The sequence below is a fragment of the Papilio machaon genome, chromosome 10, assembly GCF_912999745.1.
Source record: "Papilio machaon chromosome 10, ilPapMach1.1, whole genome shotgun sequence".
In the NCBI taxonomy this organism is placed as follows: domain Eukaryota; kingdom Metazoa; phylum Arthropoda; class Insecta; order Lepidoptera; family Papilionidae; genus Papilio; species Papilio machaon.
In genome coordinates this window covers 1,468,244-1,486,992 of record NC_059995.1, presented here as the reverse complement: position 1 = coordinate 1,486,992, position 18,749 = coordinate 1,468,244, and the positions used below count along the sequence as shown (strand labels likewise).

Below are 18,749 nucleotides of genomic sequence, written 5' to 3'. Positions count from 1 at the left end.
ACATTGCAGGTCGTAATAAATGCTGCTTCATTGTCTACAGCTTTAATAGTCTACGGTCAAGCTGTCCAAGACTTAATTGTATTAAATAGTAAAGTTAGTTAAACTTAATTAAGTGGGAAGTGAGTAAAGAAATTCTTATTTTTATTAAAGTGAGTCTGAATTAGCTGCAACGAAAAGAACATAAAAAACGTTGTTTTACAAATTGCAAGAACAAAGGAAAACATTTCTTATATGCGAAATAAGGGAAATTGAAAATTCTCTCAATACAGATACGACTCTGGGTATTAACATCAGAATGATCCGTAGGCAACCCTAGCCGGCGCCAGAGGGCGGGCGGGCGAGGTGGTGCGACAATCGCGATGGTTTATTGTCCAAAGCGCAGGCGGTGTCCGCGCCTCAAAGGACGCCGACAAAGCGCCGCCATGGCCGGCATTAGCGGCCCGCTTTGATGCCTCCACCCTTCTCTAGGGCTGCCTCTGCCACTAGCTCGCTCATTTTAAGTGGAAATGCGAAAATATCACAAAAATGCAAATATTGGATATGAAAAATGTTATAATTTTAAGTAGGTATTTCATTTAATCGACATATCTGGTGAGAAATTTTCCTCTGTTATAATCATTTTGTGGAAACATCAAAACTATCATTTTCAAATATCCTTTATCTTTTGTGTTTTTTGATAGATTTATAATTTTGTCCCAATGTTAATTGAGAAGCTATTGAGTTACAAATTGTTCATCGGCAGCCCTGCCCCCCGCAGCCCTAGCTCAAAGTGAGTGTGTTACTCTTTAACCTGCGCGATTCGCGACCGGCTAAACTTACCACTCCGCTAAATAAAGTTAAAAGGCTCCTCTGGCTTTGTCTCGGCTCGCCTTTGATGTGCGCCGAGAACGTGTCCCTCCCCTGCGCCCCGCCGAGCCTCCCCGCTCTCGCCCGGACCCACCCCGCTCGGCTCTCGCAAACAGTTCACCGCAAGCTGAAACTATTGCCTTTAATGTCTTTTCCGATATACCCTCATACGATTGATTAGTACGTTGCGTAGGTATTTTCAAGGAATCGGTCCGATCAAAGTGGCCGAGTCCTTTTGACGACGAATCTCTGAAAGTGAACAACCCTTATCGTTTTGATCTCCGGCTAAAGCATCGGCTGTCTGATTTTACCACAGCAACGAGATGACAAAGGCAAGATTTTGCACCTTACCCACTCTAGTGTTTAATATTTGTAAGTTGACAGCTTTCAGTTAGAGGTACCAAAATAAGTTCGTGTTATAAAGTATTTTATGCCAAGATCCTTAAAATATTAATTAACAATAAAATTTCTTGGGTTAGTTTAGGTTTGAACATGATTTTAGTCGTTTTATTTCATATTTTTTTTTTAGTAAATGTTTAATAAATGTTATGTTAAGGGGTACCTATTTTATATTGATTGTTGTAGCAAGGTGCTTACAAAGTAAAGGTGAGACACAAAGCTTTGTAATAGTTAATTAAATCACGAGGCAGACAAAGGAAGTTAGATCCAATAACGTGCACACGTCTCTCCTCTCACTCTAACACCACGCAACTGACGAGTTTGTGTTAATGTTACATTTATTTTATGTCCGTTCTTACAACGAGTTGATTAACATCTCACTGTCTTTGTCTCGCTCTATTTGGGGCGCCAGGATTTCGTCTTCCACATCGATGTCACATTGGTCTTTTCAGTCGGCACTCCCTTCTTTATTATGTCACCTTTAACGCGATACATACATACATACCTTCCCTTTAAGAATTTAATAAAAAATGACTGCAGGCAAGCTTTGGTGTAGTTTCATTATAAGCACAAATTACGGGCCTCCTTTGGCCAATATATCCAATATATTGTTATACTCAAATTTGATGACATATAAAGGTGGCATATTAATTATATTTCGCTTTCCCAAACCTAAACCTCTTTTTAAAAACTACCAACTATCATATTTCTTATCGACTTCAACTGTTAAAAAGTTTTTCACTTAAAATTTTCTTTGGGAATCTCACTTCCCAAAAAGCCTCTTTAGTAGTTTTATAATTTAGTAATATTGATACTAAGTCGCTTATTATAAATTAATTACTGTGAACATGTGAAAAATAATTTTAAATGGGACGAATATAATTTTTATTTGTCATACAATGATCATTCGAGTTGTCCTGGTACCCGCCAGGTATTACGCCAGTCCGAATAACCCGGTGACGCGCCGGCTTTGCGAAAATTCAATTAGTGTAATAACAGCACAGTTCCATTATAGCAATCAAAGGAAAACGGGAAAGTTTGCGCACATCAAAGAGTCGCTTAGTGCGTGCTCTCGGCTAATGATAGCGGGCGACGCGGCCCGATCTATCGACCCACGTCGCCTTTGCTCCTGCTCAAATGTTGACACTTTTTTTTAAATTACATTTTAGTTTAAATACATTGTCTGTAAAATATGGTTAGAGCTCTAACAACGATGACCACGACAATCATATTTAATAACGCTTCAAACTTAGCACACATCGGTAGGAAAAAAAAACAGGTGTATTAAAAAAATATAGAATATACGTAGTTCACTGGGCTATTTATTTATTTAAGGGCGGTTTATTTTACCCTTGTTCTCTGAGATCAAATAAAATTGATTCTTGGCCTTACGAGACCTGTTCCAACGTCTGCGCCAACATCACCTGTTTCGTACCGTTACTTGTGATTTCATAAAACAATATTTTGATTGACACCTTCGGAAGTATTTTATTCATGCTGACCGTCACTAGATGGTTACAACGGTCTATGGTTTATGGTGAGCTAAGTGTTATTCGTGTTGCGATGCTAATCAGCTGCTGAGCATGACGTGATAATTTTGTTAACGAACGCAACAGTCCCCGCTTCGTACGACGGTCACACGTCAAATTGTTAATTTTATGATTCAAACCGTTATAAAACGTAAAATGTTTGTTTGGAACTTTATTATACTCTGTGGTATTGGAAATTAAAAGAGTTATGTTTGGAGATGGAGATGTTAGATAAACTAATTGTGGATTTCCGCTGCCGATTGTGGAGTTCCTATAAAAACGTAATGTTATCTATGTTTTTTTTTTCAAAGAAAAGTAAATGTATCACAATATATTTCTAAACAGTTGTTTCTAATATGTTGCAAAAAGAATTAAAACAATCGAAATACAACTATTATATACGATCCTTGTCATAAAATTAACAAATAGAATTAATATCTAAGCTAATAAAAAGTATTTTATTGTCAAATGATATATATATTTATTATCTTTACTAAGGGAATCAAATTCAATCAAATGACATGTCTATTATAATTATTTTGATTGAATTAACGTTATTGCTTACCTACGCCGTCGTGTGATCTTCGCCGAAACAAACATCGCCGCCCACTGCCGATACTCTTTGATAATTATATTACATTCCATTCATTTGTTAATCGATTTAATTTACTGTTACAATTGAATATCTTACTTATCTTGTTAAAGTTTAAATCTCGCCTGAACTACTTGGCATAATTGCGCGTGATTTGCTGAATGTAAATTGAATTTTGGTTTTCAATTGTTTAGAGTGTTGATTTGGTAATCTCAGAATATACCTATACATACTCCTTTTGATAATTCTGACCTACTTGGCTTTTTATGTAGTATGTTTAAATTATTTTGAATTAGGAATGTCAGTATTATTTTCTTAAGTTTGAAGTATGTTATAATAAATTAATTCCGTTTATATTCTCAAAGAAGTAAGATGTCTTGTAATCTAAAATAACTGTTTAACCTTTTTATACATATTTAATAATGATACTGTTTCAACTAAATTATATCCAATATGTTTGAGTAAGAATAAATATTTTCCGAATCAGTCTATAAGTGTATATTTGGTTTGAGAGTGATCCCATCATCAACATCCACCATTTCAAGAGGTTATGGGCCCAGAAATGCTGATATTTATATTTTTTGGAGCATTTTTCCTGTTTGGATAGCAAGAATTACAGTTGCAAACAAATATGTCAAGATGGAGGAAGAGTGACAGTTGCAAACAAATTTGTCAAAGATCCATCTACCATTTATTGACGGTGTTGAAAATGATGAATGCAGAGGCGGATGAAGTGATTTTTGAAGAAACGGTTGAAGAAGAGAAGAAGAGGTGACCATCGACGGTGTTGAAAAAGATGAGTGCAGCGGCGGATGACGTGTTTTGTGAAAAAATGGTTGAAGAAATGAAGATAGAATAGAGAGGGTTGCTGTTGGTGTTGATGAGTTGGTGTTGATGAGTTGGTGTTGATGAGTTGGTGTTGATGAGTTGGTGTTGTTGAGTTGTAGTTGTTGAGTTGTAGTTGTTGAGTTGGTGTTGTTGAGTTGTAGTTGTTGAGTTGTAGTTGTTGAGTTGTAGTTGTTGAGTTGTAGTTGTTGAGTTGTAGTTGTTGAGTTGTAGTTGTTGAGTTGTAGTTGTTGAGTTGTAGTTGTTGAGTTGTAGTTGTTGAGTTGTTGTTGTTGGAGTTGTTGTTGTTGTTGGAGTTGTTGTTGTTGTTGGAGTTGTTGTTGTTGTTGTTGTTGGAGTAGTTGTTGTTGGAGTAGTTGTTGTTGTTGGAGTTGTAGTTGTTGTTGTTGGAGTTGTAGTTGTTGTTGTTGGAGTTGTAGTTGTTGTTGTTGGAGTTGTAGTTGTTGTTGTTGTTGGAGTTGTAGTTGTTGTTGTTGGAGTTGTAGTTGTTATTGAGTTGGAGTTGTTGTTGTTGGAGTTGTTGTTGTTGGAGTTGTTGTTGTTGGAGTTGTTGTTGTTGTTGTTGGAGTTGTTGTTGTTGTTGTTGTTGGAGTTGTTGTTGTTGTTGTTGTTGGAGTTGTTGTTGTTATTGTTGGAGTTGTTGTTGTTGTTGAGTTGTTGTTGGAGTTGTTGTTGTTGTTGTAGTTATTGTTGGAGTTGTTGTTGTTGTTGGAGTTGTTGTTGTTATTGGAGTTGTTGTTGTTGTTGGAGTTGTTGTTGTTGTTGGAGTTGTTGTTGTTGTTGGAGTTGTTGTTGTTGTTGTTGTTGTTGTTGTTGTGTTGATGTTGATGTTGTTGTTGTTGCAGAAAGTTGTTGATGTTGTTGTTGTTGCAGAAAGTGTTAGTGTAAGGGTTGTTGATAATTTGGTGGAGTTAATAGATTCGGGCAGTGGAAGCGTGGGTGTGAATCAATTAATTTTTGTTAGTGGAGGAATATTCTGAATTTTTCATTTTTTCTTTTGCTCAGTTTTGGACTTATGGTTTGACTTTTAATACAAGGTCAAATATTTTACAGTCTAATATATATTTTAACGGAATTCAAATGAAACTTTTAAGAGAAACTTTTACAGAATTTTTAATATCTCCATCCTTTATACTTTATTGTGTTTTTCTTGTGGTTTTGAAGTTTAAGAGTTTGTGGTTTTATTGAGAGAATGTATTATTGTTTTTTATTATTGGTGTTTTGTTGATAACTTTAAATATTTGAGTTTTTCTGTACTTGTCTGTTGTTATGATGTATATTCTGAGATTAAGGGGGTGTGTTGATTTGGTAATCTCAGAATATACCTATACATACTCCTTTTGATAATTCTGACCTACTTGGCTTTTTATGTAGTATGTTTAAATTATTTTGAATTAGGAATGTCAGTATTATTTTCTTAAGTTTGAAGTATGTTATAATAAATTAATTCCGTTTATATTCTCAAAGAAGTAAGATGTCTTGTAATCTAAAATAACTGTTTAACCTTTTTATACATATTTAATAATGATACTGTTTCAACTAAATTATATCCAATATGTTTGAGTAAGAATAAATATTTTCCGAATCAGTCTATAAGTGTATATTTGGTTTGAGAGTGATCCCATCATCAACATCCACCATTTCAAGATAGAGTTGAAAAAATTGAGACAAAATTGTGTAAAACTTACTAGTAGTAGTTTTTCAAAAACTTTTGATTTAAAAAGTTTTAACATGCTCCACGTTGTTTCAGATACATTTTCAACAAACAAACTGATCCGACAAACGAAAATGCAGCGGCAGTAAGCTGCCACACAGGTACGGGATATAGAAAAATTATTGTATAAAAGTTATATACTTTCAAATTTAAACGTTTTTTGTTTGATGTTTAATTAAAAATACTAGAAAAAAATTACATACCGTAATTGTATTTCCCGCCAAGAATCGAGTTTACCTACTTCGTTTCATCTACTGACATCTAGTGATTCATTCTAACAATATGCAAATTACCCGCCATTTCCTTGTTGCCCGTCGCAGGACTAGATGGCGCTAGTTTACGTAGTAATTCCGCTGTCATGTATTCATCCATCAAAAATGACAAGTGTCAAACTCGTGTCGCTGTTGTATACAAAACCAAATCGAGCCAAGCTAATTTATTATTTATTTCCAAGAAACTTTTCGTTTTTATGTCCTCGCCTCATTTACTAAAGAGAGTGCCGTTCTGCTGCAGTGAGTAAGTCTATCGAATTCTGTGTAGTCTTTCACTCATTAATGTTCCATAAATACGATCCTTCCGGATTTCCGTGTAAGAAATCTGTGTTTACAACCGCGAGATATTACTCGGGATGCTGAGCGCTTACGAAATTTAGAGCGGCGTCGCATGATACTGCTAGACCTTACTTTTCTTTACCGAAACGTTTTAGGCGGCAACTTTTACAACTATAGTTCTTTGTTTACAACTTGTTTCCCGTCTTTATTTTCATAGGCCACAAATATTTTTAGTCCTTGTATCTCATTTACACTATATGGTCAACAAAAGTAATCAAATACTGTATAGGTTATGTGGGAAAAGTTTACTAAGAAAGTAATTTCTTTAAAACTGAAGAATATTTTAAACTATAGTAAAAGTAATAAAGCACTATATAGCATTGTTTATTTAAAAAGACATTTAAAAAGTATATTTTATTCATATTGATCTTAAACAAACTATAACATAATGATTAGATCTAAAATCTTTCTATTTAGTTTCACAATATTAACTCACAATGTACATTAGATATGCTTGCTCAGTATTGATTTTGTAGTTATAATAAACCCTATCATAAACACATGCAATACACAATGTGCGAGGGCCGGAGCAATGTTCGATCGGAGCCCATTGTAGTACACATTCGGCCTCCAGCTCTGAATCCTTCACTTCGATCACTGACGGAGCATTGCGCAGTCGTGCTTTCTCGGCTTTATTTATAAAAAAAAATATTAATATCCAGTGTTGTTATACCATAGACTGTTTTTTACCATAAAGTTCCTTCTACTCATTGTTTGTTTAAATACAATGAATATGGTAAGGCCTTTATAATTTTTTGCCCTTTTTCATAAATGGTTTATTGAACCATGAAGTTATGATTTGATTTGTTATGACATGCTCTTATTATGTTGTCCCTTTTTTTTGTAATATTATAAAGATATAAAGTGAAAGGGATTTGAAATTTTTGATCGGAGAATATTTTTTCAACTTTTTATAATGTGCTTAAACTACTTTGTAATTTGATATGCCTTAATTTGAGTGAATTTAGTATAGTGATATGCATTGTGAAAAGATTTTAACAGCCGTTGCAAAGCTGATGTTTGGCTCTGTGCTCCGATCGATGGCGGAGACTCTTGACTTTGGACCGCTGCCTCATTTTTACTTGCTGTCTCTTTCTAACTTGTGCAATTTGTATGAAAGGCTTGTTGTATTTTGCCCTCTGCGTTTGGATTATTGATTTTTTTTTACAATGCTTAGTACGCTCATTCTGTAAGTCGGGTAAAATGTGCAATTATTGTTCGGTAATTTTGAAAGAAAAACTGACTAAGATGGATATAATAAGAATGGTATGGAGAAAAAGAAGGCAGTTTAAGTGTTGTTTAAATGGTTTTATTTGTTTTTGTTAAAGAGTATTTAGTTTTACTTATTTTTTTTTATCCCTGATGCCCCTTAGTCATGTCTTATTAGTGTGAATGGAGTTTTTTTTCGACCTGAACGTTGATCTTTCTTTTTGCTAGTTGTAGTAACTGAGATATCACTAAAACTACATAAGTAGGGCTTTTATTTCTTATGTTTAAGTAATTATTTTGATATTATTGTTTGATTAATATAGAGTTGTTGTTTGTTTGTCAGTTGGTGTCTCGCCATGCAGCGCGCGGGTGGGAGCAGGGCCTGTGCGCCATGAGCCACACTCCTATAGGCGGCCACCCGCAAGGTATGTCACATAATAAGTTATGTAACATCTAAACTACAAGACTATTCTCATTGTTTATATGCTACTGTACATACCATGGAAAAGATATTGTCGGTTTCGTTATTCTTGAAAAAAACTGATATGTCTTAGTGGCTCGTGTTTCCGGAGTGGAAGCATTTAGTTGTGATACTGTGGGATACTAGACGAAGCTGTTCAGACTACAGTTGTTTGGACATAGAGCTTAAAAACATTATCCCTTTTTGACCTCCTTAACAAAACATTAACTATTTTTTTATTCCATAATTTAGTTACTAGATGTTTTATTTATTTGTGCAAATGTAATATTTAAATATTTTTGTAATGTTAAAATTTAGGTTGGGAGCACAAGCTTGCAGACAGGTCGTCGCTGCCGCCGGCTTCTGGGGAGGAGAGGAGCAAATCTCAGTCCAAACATGTCTTCACACACCCACACCTCTCTAAGTTAGTTATTACACGTTTTTTTTTAATTTAAACATCCAGAATGTTATGTTGTAACCAATTTATATAAATTGTTAATAAATTCAACATTCTACATATTTCTAGGTTCAATTTTAAATTTCTTGTGCTAGAATATTTGTACAAAATATTGTTATGTCTATTTTTTTTGTGTTTTTTCTAACATGTTTACATACAGGCCATAGAAATCTATTGATTAGGGTAACGATGCATTTAAAATAGTTAATAATAATGTTGTGGCTGTGTGTGTCAGGATGGGAGCGGCGGCGTGGCGCGAGGAGACGGAGGGCTCGTCGGGCAGCTCGCCGCGCTCGCCCACCTCGCCGCCCTACATGCGCTGGGCGCGGACACTGCACGACCTCCTCGAGGTAACCCTACATCACGTCTTGCCCTACCTACTGTCACTTATTTAACAATTATACTTTATTACTGTCCCACTTTTCAAATAAAATGTCGAAACTATACCTTTGTAATTAAAGGAAACATTGCAGGATATGTATAAGGGCGTCGGTGGCTCGAATCCCGATGTGTACGAGTACCAATATGTTTTTCTATTTACATATGTACATTTATCCGACGTTCGGACGGTGAAGAAAAACATCATGATGCAACCTGCACATATCGCCACCCGTAACGTTCTGTCTCCCGAAATGACAAAAAGTGGACTGCCAAGGTTTATTCGACCACACCAAATGGAGGTCCGTGATCTCTACCTACCCCTCTGGGTTATAGGCGTGAGTTGTGTATTGTAGGATGTGTCACAGCGAACTGTGGCTTTAAACTGGCTAACATAATATTATTTCAATTATCAAAGAACATGATTGGATTATATGTATGACTGTTTCGTTAGTGGAAATGTACTTTATAAAAATCGTATTGTGTATGTGTTAGGACGCGGAGGGAGTGCGTCTGTTCCGTAAGTTCGTGTCGGGTGCGGGCGGGCTGCACGTGGACAGGCTCAACTTCTACTTCGCGGTGCAAGGTCTGCGCCAGGAGACCGAGCCATCCAAGATACGACAGGTCGTCTCCGCTATATACAAGTTAGTATCACTATTACATGTAACAAAACTAGTAACTAATCGATGTCTTTTCAGAAATATAAAAAAAACTATTAGATCTTTATCAAAACTGTAGAACTCAAAATGTTTGTCTGTTTGTCGAAATGTGTAGCACTTATTTCACTACTGTATTATTTCCAATTTAATCTTTAGACTTGTTTAATTTATCATATAAAATGGTGGACAGTGTAGAAGGAAACACAGTCCCGTGTACAAAGTTACGGACTAAGTATAATATGTTCGTTTGTTGTAGATTCCTGCGCAAGTCACAGCTAGCGATGCCCGAGGAGCTGAAGCAGCGCGTGAAACAGAGCCTCAAAGATGGCTCCAGTATAGAAAAGACCATCTTTGACAACATGGAGCAAGAGGTAAGCCTCACAAATTACATTATATGGGTAAAATATTGTTACTACGCTTGTTTAATACTTTCAAAAAATATAGTATATTTCATTTCAAGGAAAGACTGTTTTGACAGTAGGAACAAGTGGTAATGGCGGTTCCCCGCACAGTTGCGAAAAAATGACGCAATTTATTAGAATAATAAAAACACAATAAACTCAACTAACTAAAATTTTTGGAAAATGGCGCCAACCGTAAAATATAAGCAGAGATTTTTTTTGTTTTCTTCATCCATTCTGAGTAGGCAAAGGAACCTTTGTCCGTACAGCCAAGTCTTCAATAGATTTTTTTTATTGATATAAAATGAAATTTAATGAGAAATGAAATCTAACCTTAATTCATTTAATCAAATCATTAAATCTGATATTGAAACAAATTAGTAGCTATTTTTTAGAAATATTTGCATGAATCATTAAAAATTTCTATGATTTTTTTTTTTTTGTAAAAACTTCTTGGTTGTTTTTTTCTTTTTAAAAGACATTATTTTGACACTTGAGAAAGAGAACGCATGAATTCGGTAAAGGTAAAGAAAAAGCACGAGTATGTAGCCTACATCCCGAACGCTATACGCCATTTTTAAGCAACTGTATTTAAAAATACGTTTATTGGTTTTAGGTGACTCTGGCGATAACGGAGACAACGTACCAAGCTTTCCTGCGCTCGGAGGCGTATGTGTCGTATGTGAGCGCAGCAACGCAGCCTCTCTCATCTCCCGACACCGAGCCCCCGCACAGAGACCTCGCCGTGAGTCTCCACATCGTCTCTTTGTCCCTCTGTACACATTGTACACATTACACACACGCACTATTCATTACACATGTCATCACTACCCAGATGTTGTCACGATATTCTAGTCTTGGTTGTAGATTATGAGGCAAACGGTAAAAATAGTGAACAGACCGCGGTTCGTAGACATCTATTCAAAGTGTCAATGTTAAAGATGCGTTTCCTAACCTTTACCAGACAGAGGAGGGAATGAACAGAGAAGGATGTTTCTCTTCTCTATACATGTCACCTTTCGCTATATCAACTTTCCCTTCTCGTACTTTCCTTATTAGATACGAAAGAAAGACAACAGTTTTGCCTCTGGCATGATATTCATCGGATATGTATTCGTGTAATTAAAATTATCTCCGTGAAATTAAGTACGTTTGGATCCAAATTATTTACACTTTTCATAGCTATATCGATGGCACCTACGAATAAGGGCCAATGTGAAAATTGACAACTTTTCTGGAGAGGCTCTTAAAGTTTCAAGCGTATAGGAAAAGAAATAATAGACTTAAAAAAAACACGTTTACACATGTAAATGTTTATTTGTATTTAGTGCATGTTGTTAACTAGACTAAGATGTAGCTTTTCAATCAATCAATTTGTTACTTTGGTCCTTATATATAGGACCAAGCGATATTTAGTTTTCATCGTTGTTTTCAGTCGCTGGGTTGTGGGCTGGCGACGCTGCACGAGGGTCAGGAGCTGAGTGCGGGGGGTGGCACGGGGGGTGTGGGGGGCGCGCCCGCACGACTCACGCACGACGCCCTGCTCGCCACACAGACCCGCCGTCTGCACTCTGACGCCGCGCCGTGAGTACACTTCTGTACACTGTATACACACCAACACGCACGTGTAATTACACAACACATCTAACATGTACACTGTACACATGTGAACTCTCATGTGTAATAATTACACAGTTCATCTAAGCACCGACACGGAGTACATTTAAATAGACTAAATTACAGACAATACTAGTGCAGTAAATATATACTTTACTTCTTAAATGTTTTTATTATTTGCTTTTTAATATTTATTGTACATAGTTTGTTAGACAAAGTAGATATGTAAGTGTAGGTTGACATTTTTTTTTTCAATGTGTTCATTATCCATCGTTTTTTAGTTCCATTGCTAGTTTATTATTAATAAGCGTTTTGTTTAACGAGTGACCCCGCAATGCATGCACGTCCCAGCGTTTAACGCCTTTGATTTACGTTTAATTTTTTAATAATTTTTATCCCCTAGAAGCTTAACTGATGTGTCCATTGTATTGTTTTGCCCCCATGTTTGTTCCCTGCCTGCATGTTCGCTGACTTCGATTGTATCCACGCTACAATGTTTTTACCACCTGACTTTATCCCTTACAAAATTCCTTCACACGAAACACTTACTTTATAAACCGTCCATTGCTTTCCCGTCTCAATACGTATACGACGCGTGTATTGCGATGTTACCGCGTGTTGCACCACATCCATTGCCCCTCGTCCTTGTCCCGGTGGTAAGAGCAGAAACCGCAAGCGGTCGGTGTACAGCGCGCACGTGTCGTACGCCGGCTACTGCCCCGCCTCGCGCCAGGACTCGGAGCGCGCCAGTCTGAGCAGCGGCCGCACAGACAGCGATGCCGTGTCCCTCTCCGGCAGCAGCGTGTGAGTATAGCTCCCTCTCGCGGTCAGGAAATATCTCACACTAGAAGACATTGGTAGGCTCACTAGGATCTTAAGAGTTGCAATCTATCTATCTATATATATAAAAATGAATTGCTGTTCGTTAGTCTCACTAAAACTCGAGAACGGCTGAACGGATTTATCTTATCTTAGTCTTGAAATGTTCGTGGAGGTCTAGGGAAGGTTTAAAAGGCGAGAAAAAATTCATACCGCTATTAAGTTTTTTTTAACTGCGCGCGGACGGAGTTGCGGGCGACAGCTAGTATTTAATAAATAACAAGGTAAGTGTGTATTTTCATCAACAAAATAGGTAAGTAGTTAAATAAATAGATGTGAGCTTAACTATATTTTTTTCTTTTATTTTTTACCTACTAAGTTGCATTTAGTTCCCTTTCACGCACACAGCTTTGAAGCAAACACTAATATCACAATGCAAAACATTACTATCATACAATTCTAAAAAGACAGTTATACTGCGTTTCTTTTACGTACAGGATTAGTGACAGCGCCATCTAGCGAATCTACTACATCAAATTTGTAAGATAACGTGTACAGAGTTTTCGATGTCGGTGATTATTTAACTAGTTTTCATATAATTGTTGTATTGCAGTGACGGTATGGCGGTGCGCGGTCGAGAGCCGCGAGAGTCGCGACACCGGCCGCGGCTGCACGGCCTCGACAGGCACGCCCTCATCAACAAGGAGCAGGACACCGCCATGGTGAGCATTGTACACAAACTCACAACATATACCAATTTCCTTATGATTTAGCTTAAAGGTTACATACAAAATCCAACGATCAGACGATCATTTAAAAGTCTGATAAATGATTCTTGAGGAAGGTCTTCGACTGCAACAACTTGTGTTTTAACCCTTGTGTATTCTAAGTGTAAGTTTAGTGAATATGTTGTATAAGTTTTGCGTGGTATTGTGCAGGTGATCCCGCGCACGCAGCGTGTACAGTGTGAGCAGCTGCGAGCGCTACCGCCGCAGGAGTTCGCAGCGCTGCTCACTGAGAAGCTGGAGCGCGTGCGCCGCGACCTGGACGCCAAGGATCGCCTCGAGAGGAGGCTCGCTGAGGTACACCCCAACCACAACACTCACCCCGCCCACAACACTCACCCCGCCCACAATACTCATCGCCACGCCCACTACCACATTCACAGTGGTGACATAAGTCCCTTGGTGCATATTCTATTTGAAAAATAGAGATTTTAATTTAAAATATCAGCTTTTTCATGTTAAATCTACTCTAAAGGGTAACCTTCGTAAATAAATAACAATTCTGCATGTGGCAATGTCTTTACATAAAGTTTTACTTAACCTTTATCCTTTGTCTTTACCAATGAAGGTCGCTCTTAGTGCCTAATTTACGACTCTGAGTGCGGCAGTAACAGAAATAATTGTACATTTACAGGGTGAGGGTGAGGAGCTGTCGACGCAGGCGCTACCACCGCAGCTAGTGGCCGCAGCTATCCGCGAGAAACTTCAGGTCGACGATGATAACGACCAGGACATCCTCGGTCAGTCTCAAAACTACCATATTCAATAAGATTTAATTTTTTTTTATCATAAGGTGACAAACGAGTAAGCGGCCACTGAATACGTCTAAATATTGAAGCGATTGCTGCCTATAAATATACGCAATTGCAGATTTGTTGCCTAACTTAAATCGAAGGAGGATATATCCCTTTCCTATGCGTCCCCTTCTCCGTCAAATTCACTTCGGGGAGTCGAAAGGGGAGTAAAATTAGGTTTCCAGCAACACGCTTATCAGATAAAACTGGGAATTGCTTTCACTTGACGCATTCTTCTGTGTGGTCAATTCGTGCAACGGATGTTGTGTCTAGCGTCTAAAAATCCATTTGTTTAATTTAATGTATTGTAATATAACTTTACAGACCAGCACGTGTCTCGCGTGTGGTCGGAGCGCACGCCGGGCGCGTCTCCGCCAGGCGGGAGGCGTGCTCGTGGCCGCCACGCCACACACGCCCCGCACGCCACACACGCCCCGCACGCCACACACGCCCCGCACGCCACACACGCCCCGCACGCCACACACGCCACACACTCCGGCCACTCCGCTCGCCGCGCACCCTCCGCCCTCTCCGCTGACTCGGGACACTATGATGCGCCCGAGGGACTTCACCATCCTCACTCACTGACACGCAGGTATTATTTATTGCAATGTAATATTAACAACACGGTTTTTTTTTAATCTTTAACCATAAATAAATATTATAAGTTTGTATATACATTTGTATGGATGGGTCTAATCGCCAACTAACATGTATTTCTTGAATTAACGATGTTATAATTTTTGTCTAGTTTTTCAACTAACAGGATTTTAGTTTTTGTAATAATAAAGCATGCGAAGTGTAAAGAAATGTACTCTTTTCCAGCGTACTGTATTAGCGCGTGCTTGTGCCGCTGTAAGCGCGTATAAGCCGCGGTATAACGCAGCTCTAAGCCGTCCCTTCAACGTGACATAGGTGATTTATATTTGAGAGAACGTAACGCCGCCGCAGTGCAGTTGGTTTCTTTGCTGTTCAATTGAAATCTGATTTCGAGCTTAGTGACGTTGAGGAGTTATCTTAGAGCGATGCGTTTTAATTTTTATTTCGTTTTTAATTTAGTTGTAAGCTTGGCGCATGTTGGTTGTTGTAGTTGTGTGTCTCGGTTTGTCTTTATGAAAGTTCTACTAATGTACTACACAAAAAAAGGTATATTTTTAAAGTACGAATATTTTTTTCAATTTTTGGGTTTACATCGTCGATGTTTCAGAGTTGGTTGTGTTATTTATTTACTTTGGTGTGAGATATTGAATTTTTTACATGTATAAAAGAAAATCCATGTGATGTTCGAATAGTTTTTTGCTTTATTTGAATAAAATTGACTTATCAACAAGTATATTATCTTTCAAGATCGTTGTCAAAGAAGACGGCGACGGAGCTGACGGACAGCGGGGTGTCTGTGGTGAGCGAGGGCGGGGCGAGCGGTGTGGAGCCCCGCATCCTGCTGTGGATTGCGGAGGGCTCGGAGAGACTGGAGCGCCTCGAGCGCCGCCAGCGAGACCTCTCGCGTGCCTCCAGCGCGGAGCGCGACGAGCCGCGCCGCCGCGACCGCCAGCCGGCACGACCACGGTATGTGTACATTGCGTTCAACATACATTTAACATTTAATGAAAGATACAGAGACTAATAGTTAATTAAGTAGAAGATAAGATTTTTTTTATTTTTTATTTAGTAATTAAAGAGGCTTTGTCGCAATGCGACCATATCGCCCCATAAGCCTTCCAATAAATACACCTTACATCTAATTATCTACATTGTTTCTTAAACACATGTCGGTCAACTTAAACATCATCCTGGCCTCGTCAGAAGACGGGTAAGCCAGGATAGTGTTTATCTGACCGACATTATACCCGAACACCTTAAAATAATTACGTCTAAGCTGTTCCTTCCGAGCACACTCCAAAACAACATGGTGGATGTCTTCCACTACCCCACAGTCTCTGCAATTAGGTGATTGAACTTTTTTCATGAGAAATCCGAACTTGTTGCTGGGAATGTGTCCGGAACGTAATCTCATCGCCATCTTTATGAACAATGTAAGTAGAGGATAAGATGTAATTCAAGTTGTCTCTCTGCAGTGGCGGTGGTGGGGGCGGTGGCAAGGGTGTTGCGGGGGGCGCGGCCGGGGCGGCGGAGCACACTGTGGTGGTTGTGAGCTTCCTGGACGAGGTGGTGCCGTACCGCTTCAAGGTGCCCTCTGTGCCGCTCACACTCAAGACCTTCAAGGACTATCTGCCCCGGAAAGGAAATTACAGGTATGCCTACGATCTTTTAAATTTAAAGGTACACAGTGAAATAAAATAGCAGTTTTTTAAGTAACTAACATATATTTTTGTCCTAGATATTTCTTCAAAACGGAGTGCGCGGATCTGGATAACACTGTGATCCAGGAGGAGGTGAGCAACGATGCCGACACCCTGCCCATGTACGAGGGCAAGGTGATGGCGCGCGTCAAGAACATCGAGTGAGCCCCGCCCCCTCCCGCTCGCCCCGCCCACAACCACGCCCACAGCCACGCCCACAGCCACGCCCACAGCCACGCCCCAGTCATTGTACAAACGTCCTTGTTGCCGATAACTATATATAAATGTATAAATTAGGACGAATTTCCTTTAAGCTACCGTTATAACGCTTATAAGACAATTTATAGAAAGAGTGTCAAATGTGTCATTCTTTGTGCAAGCAAAAATCACTTCTGTGTGAGAAGAAATTCAGTGAATTATGTGCGGTATTCGCATGCAGTGCGTCGCCCTGTCTGTCCGCTAGAGTGCGCCTGTTTGATGTTCACTAGAAAGGAAAGTTTAGAAAGAATTTACTAAAATTTTGCATGTTACTAATTCCAGTGATTTAAAATTTGTACGGAAATAGGATTGTTTATATTTTTACTCTGTGTTTTGAGTCTTGCCAGTTTCTAAATTTTTTTATTGTTAAAGCAGCGTTTTTTAAATGAAGAATTCTTCATTTGATTATATTATTATTTGTAGATTTATTTTACGGAATTCCGTAGTTGTATTTATTAGATAAATGACAAATCGAATGTTCGATGTACAATACATTTTATAAAATATTTTTTTTTAATATTTAAAATGATAAAATATTTACTCAGTATTGACTTGCTCATCTGATTGAGCGATATTATAAATCTAATGATTTAAAATAGTGTTGGCAGCGATGAAAAGTGTTGATTAACAAATGTTAGCAACAGACAGGGCAACACTAGACGTTTTGTAAATTATTTATTGAAAAAAAAAATAATTACGATAGCATTAATCATAATCGTTATAAATGACGGAATGTTGTAATATAAAATCTGTTCCTCGACGTCAGTTTTACACTTTTTTTTTACGTTTTTTTTTTTTATTTCGGAGCTAATTGAGTACGCTTACTACTGTACTGTACGATATTGTATTTTTTTTTTCAAACCGTACGCAATTTTCTTCTAAATACCTAGTGTTATATGAATGACTGCTTAGTTTGTATATTTCATTTTTAAATTTAGGTGTTAACAAAATGTTTTCGTTCGAATCAAATTATTGTATTCGTTGAGTGCGAATTTAGATATCGAAGTTTATGTTTTTTTTTTTAAATGAAATTAAAGTCCCAGAGTGATAGATGCTGTAATCTTTTTTTATTAATATTTTTAAATCACTGTTTTCTTTTATTTTTTACATTTTGTGGGAAATACGCTTGTGAAGTGAGATCGGAATTATATTATGTACAATTTATTTTCGCAAAATTATTAATAATATCTTTTCAATTATATAATCCTAGAACTCACTTCATTTGTGGTTTCTTTTAAATTAAAAAAAAAATCCTCGTGTCCTTTCATTTATTGTCACATTTTTAATAATTATCGTTTACGATAAGTCGAAAAATGTCGTAAAATAATATTTGAAAATGAATATACGATATATATTTTTTTTTACAATCTAGTATCTATCACTCGCAGACTCATGATCCGAAATTATGTAAATAAGCCTTCCAATGCATGATGGGATCTCAACAAATAAAACTGTGAATAAAGTTACATGTAGTCTAATGAATTGTGTTTAAGTGGACAGTGAATATAATTTCCGTTCTGCAGATGAATAGGTCTATGGTATCAGGAATTAGGTTGGAATTTCTATTGTAAATCGGTCTATGAACATCTAATTTTTTTTTACTACGAGTTATGTTGAATACGAACTAAATATTTGAAGAATTAACATCTATAATTCAACGTTGAATTTAACATAAATCGTAGTAAAATTAAATGAGACGTGAACTGAAAATGTTTGTAATATCAGACCGAAACAACCTTGAACGATGACTAGTCTGAATTCGTTCTGCGCTTGATTTCAGCGAAATCGTTCATTCATACGTTCAATAACATTCAAAGGGTATAGAAGTAATATGCGATAAGAACATTCGTAACGTCATCTACAAAATATATCTTGTATGAGATTTGTTAGTGTAGTTTACGGCCGGTAGAGGCGCTGTACAATTTTAATACAAATTTTGTCGATTAAGTTATACACGTTCTCACGAATATTTCTACTAAGCCCTGAGTAAATGTTTCGCTGTGAACAAGCGCAGTACGACTTGTCCATGAATAGTACTTATTTGGTGTAATGTAAGTTAACTAGCTTGTGTCCGG

The 18,749-nt window shown here is 37.6% G+C and overlaps 1 protein-coding gene across 1 annotated transcript in view; it reads left to right on the top strand.

Annotated features, from left to right (window-relative positions):
• LOC106713369 (axin) overlaps positions 1–17,045 on the top strand; it is a 65,065-nt gene extending 48,020 nt beyond the window's left edge. Inside the window, exons 3-18 of the mRNA XM_045679542.1 lie at positions 5,963–6,027; positions 8,090–8,171; positions 8,525–8,630; positions 8,899–9,013; positions 9,537–9,685; positions 9,957–10,071; positions 10,718–10,846; positions 11,537–11,685; positions 12,385–12,522; positions 13,151–13,259; positions 13,476–13,619; positions 13,957–14,062; positions 14,441–14,711; positions 15,464–15,682; positions 16,192–16,368; positions 16,455–17,045. Of these exons, the coding sequence (XP_045535498.1) occupies positions 8,138–8,171; positions 8,525–8,630; positions 8,899–9,013; positions 9,537–9,685; positions 9,957–10,071; positions 10,718–10,846; positions 11,537–11,685; positions 12,385–12,522; positions 13,151–13,259; positions 13,476–13,619; positions 13,957–14,062; positions 14,441–14,711; positions 15,464–15,682; positions 16,192–16,368; positions 16,455–16,581 (2,088 nt within the window). The 5' untranslated portion in view covers positions 5,963–6,027; positions 8,090–8,137 and the 3' untranslated portion in view covers positions 16,582–17,045. The remainder of the gene's footprint in view (positions 1–5,962; positions 6,028–8,089; positions 8,172–8,524; positions 8,631–8,898; positions 9,014–9,536; positions 9,686–9,956; positions 10,072–10,717; positions 10,847–11,536; positions 11,686–12,384; positions 12,523–13,150; positions 13,260–13,475; positions 13,620–13,956; positions 14,063–14,440; positions 14,712–15,463; positions 15,683–16,191; positions 16,369–16,454) is intronic.
• Positions 17,046–18,749: the final 1,704 nt, after the last annotated feature.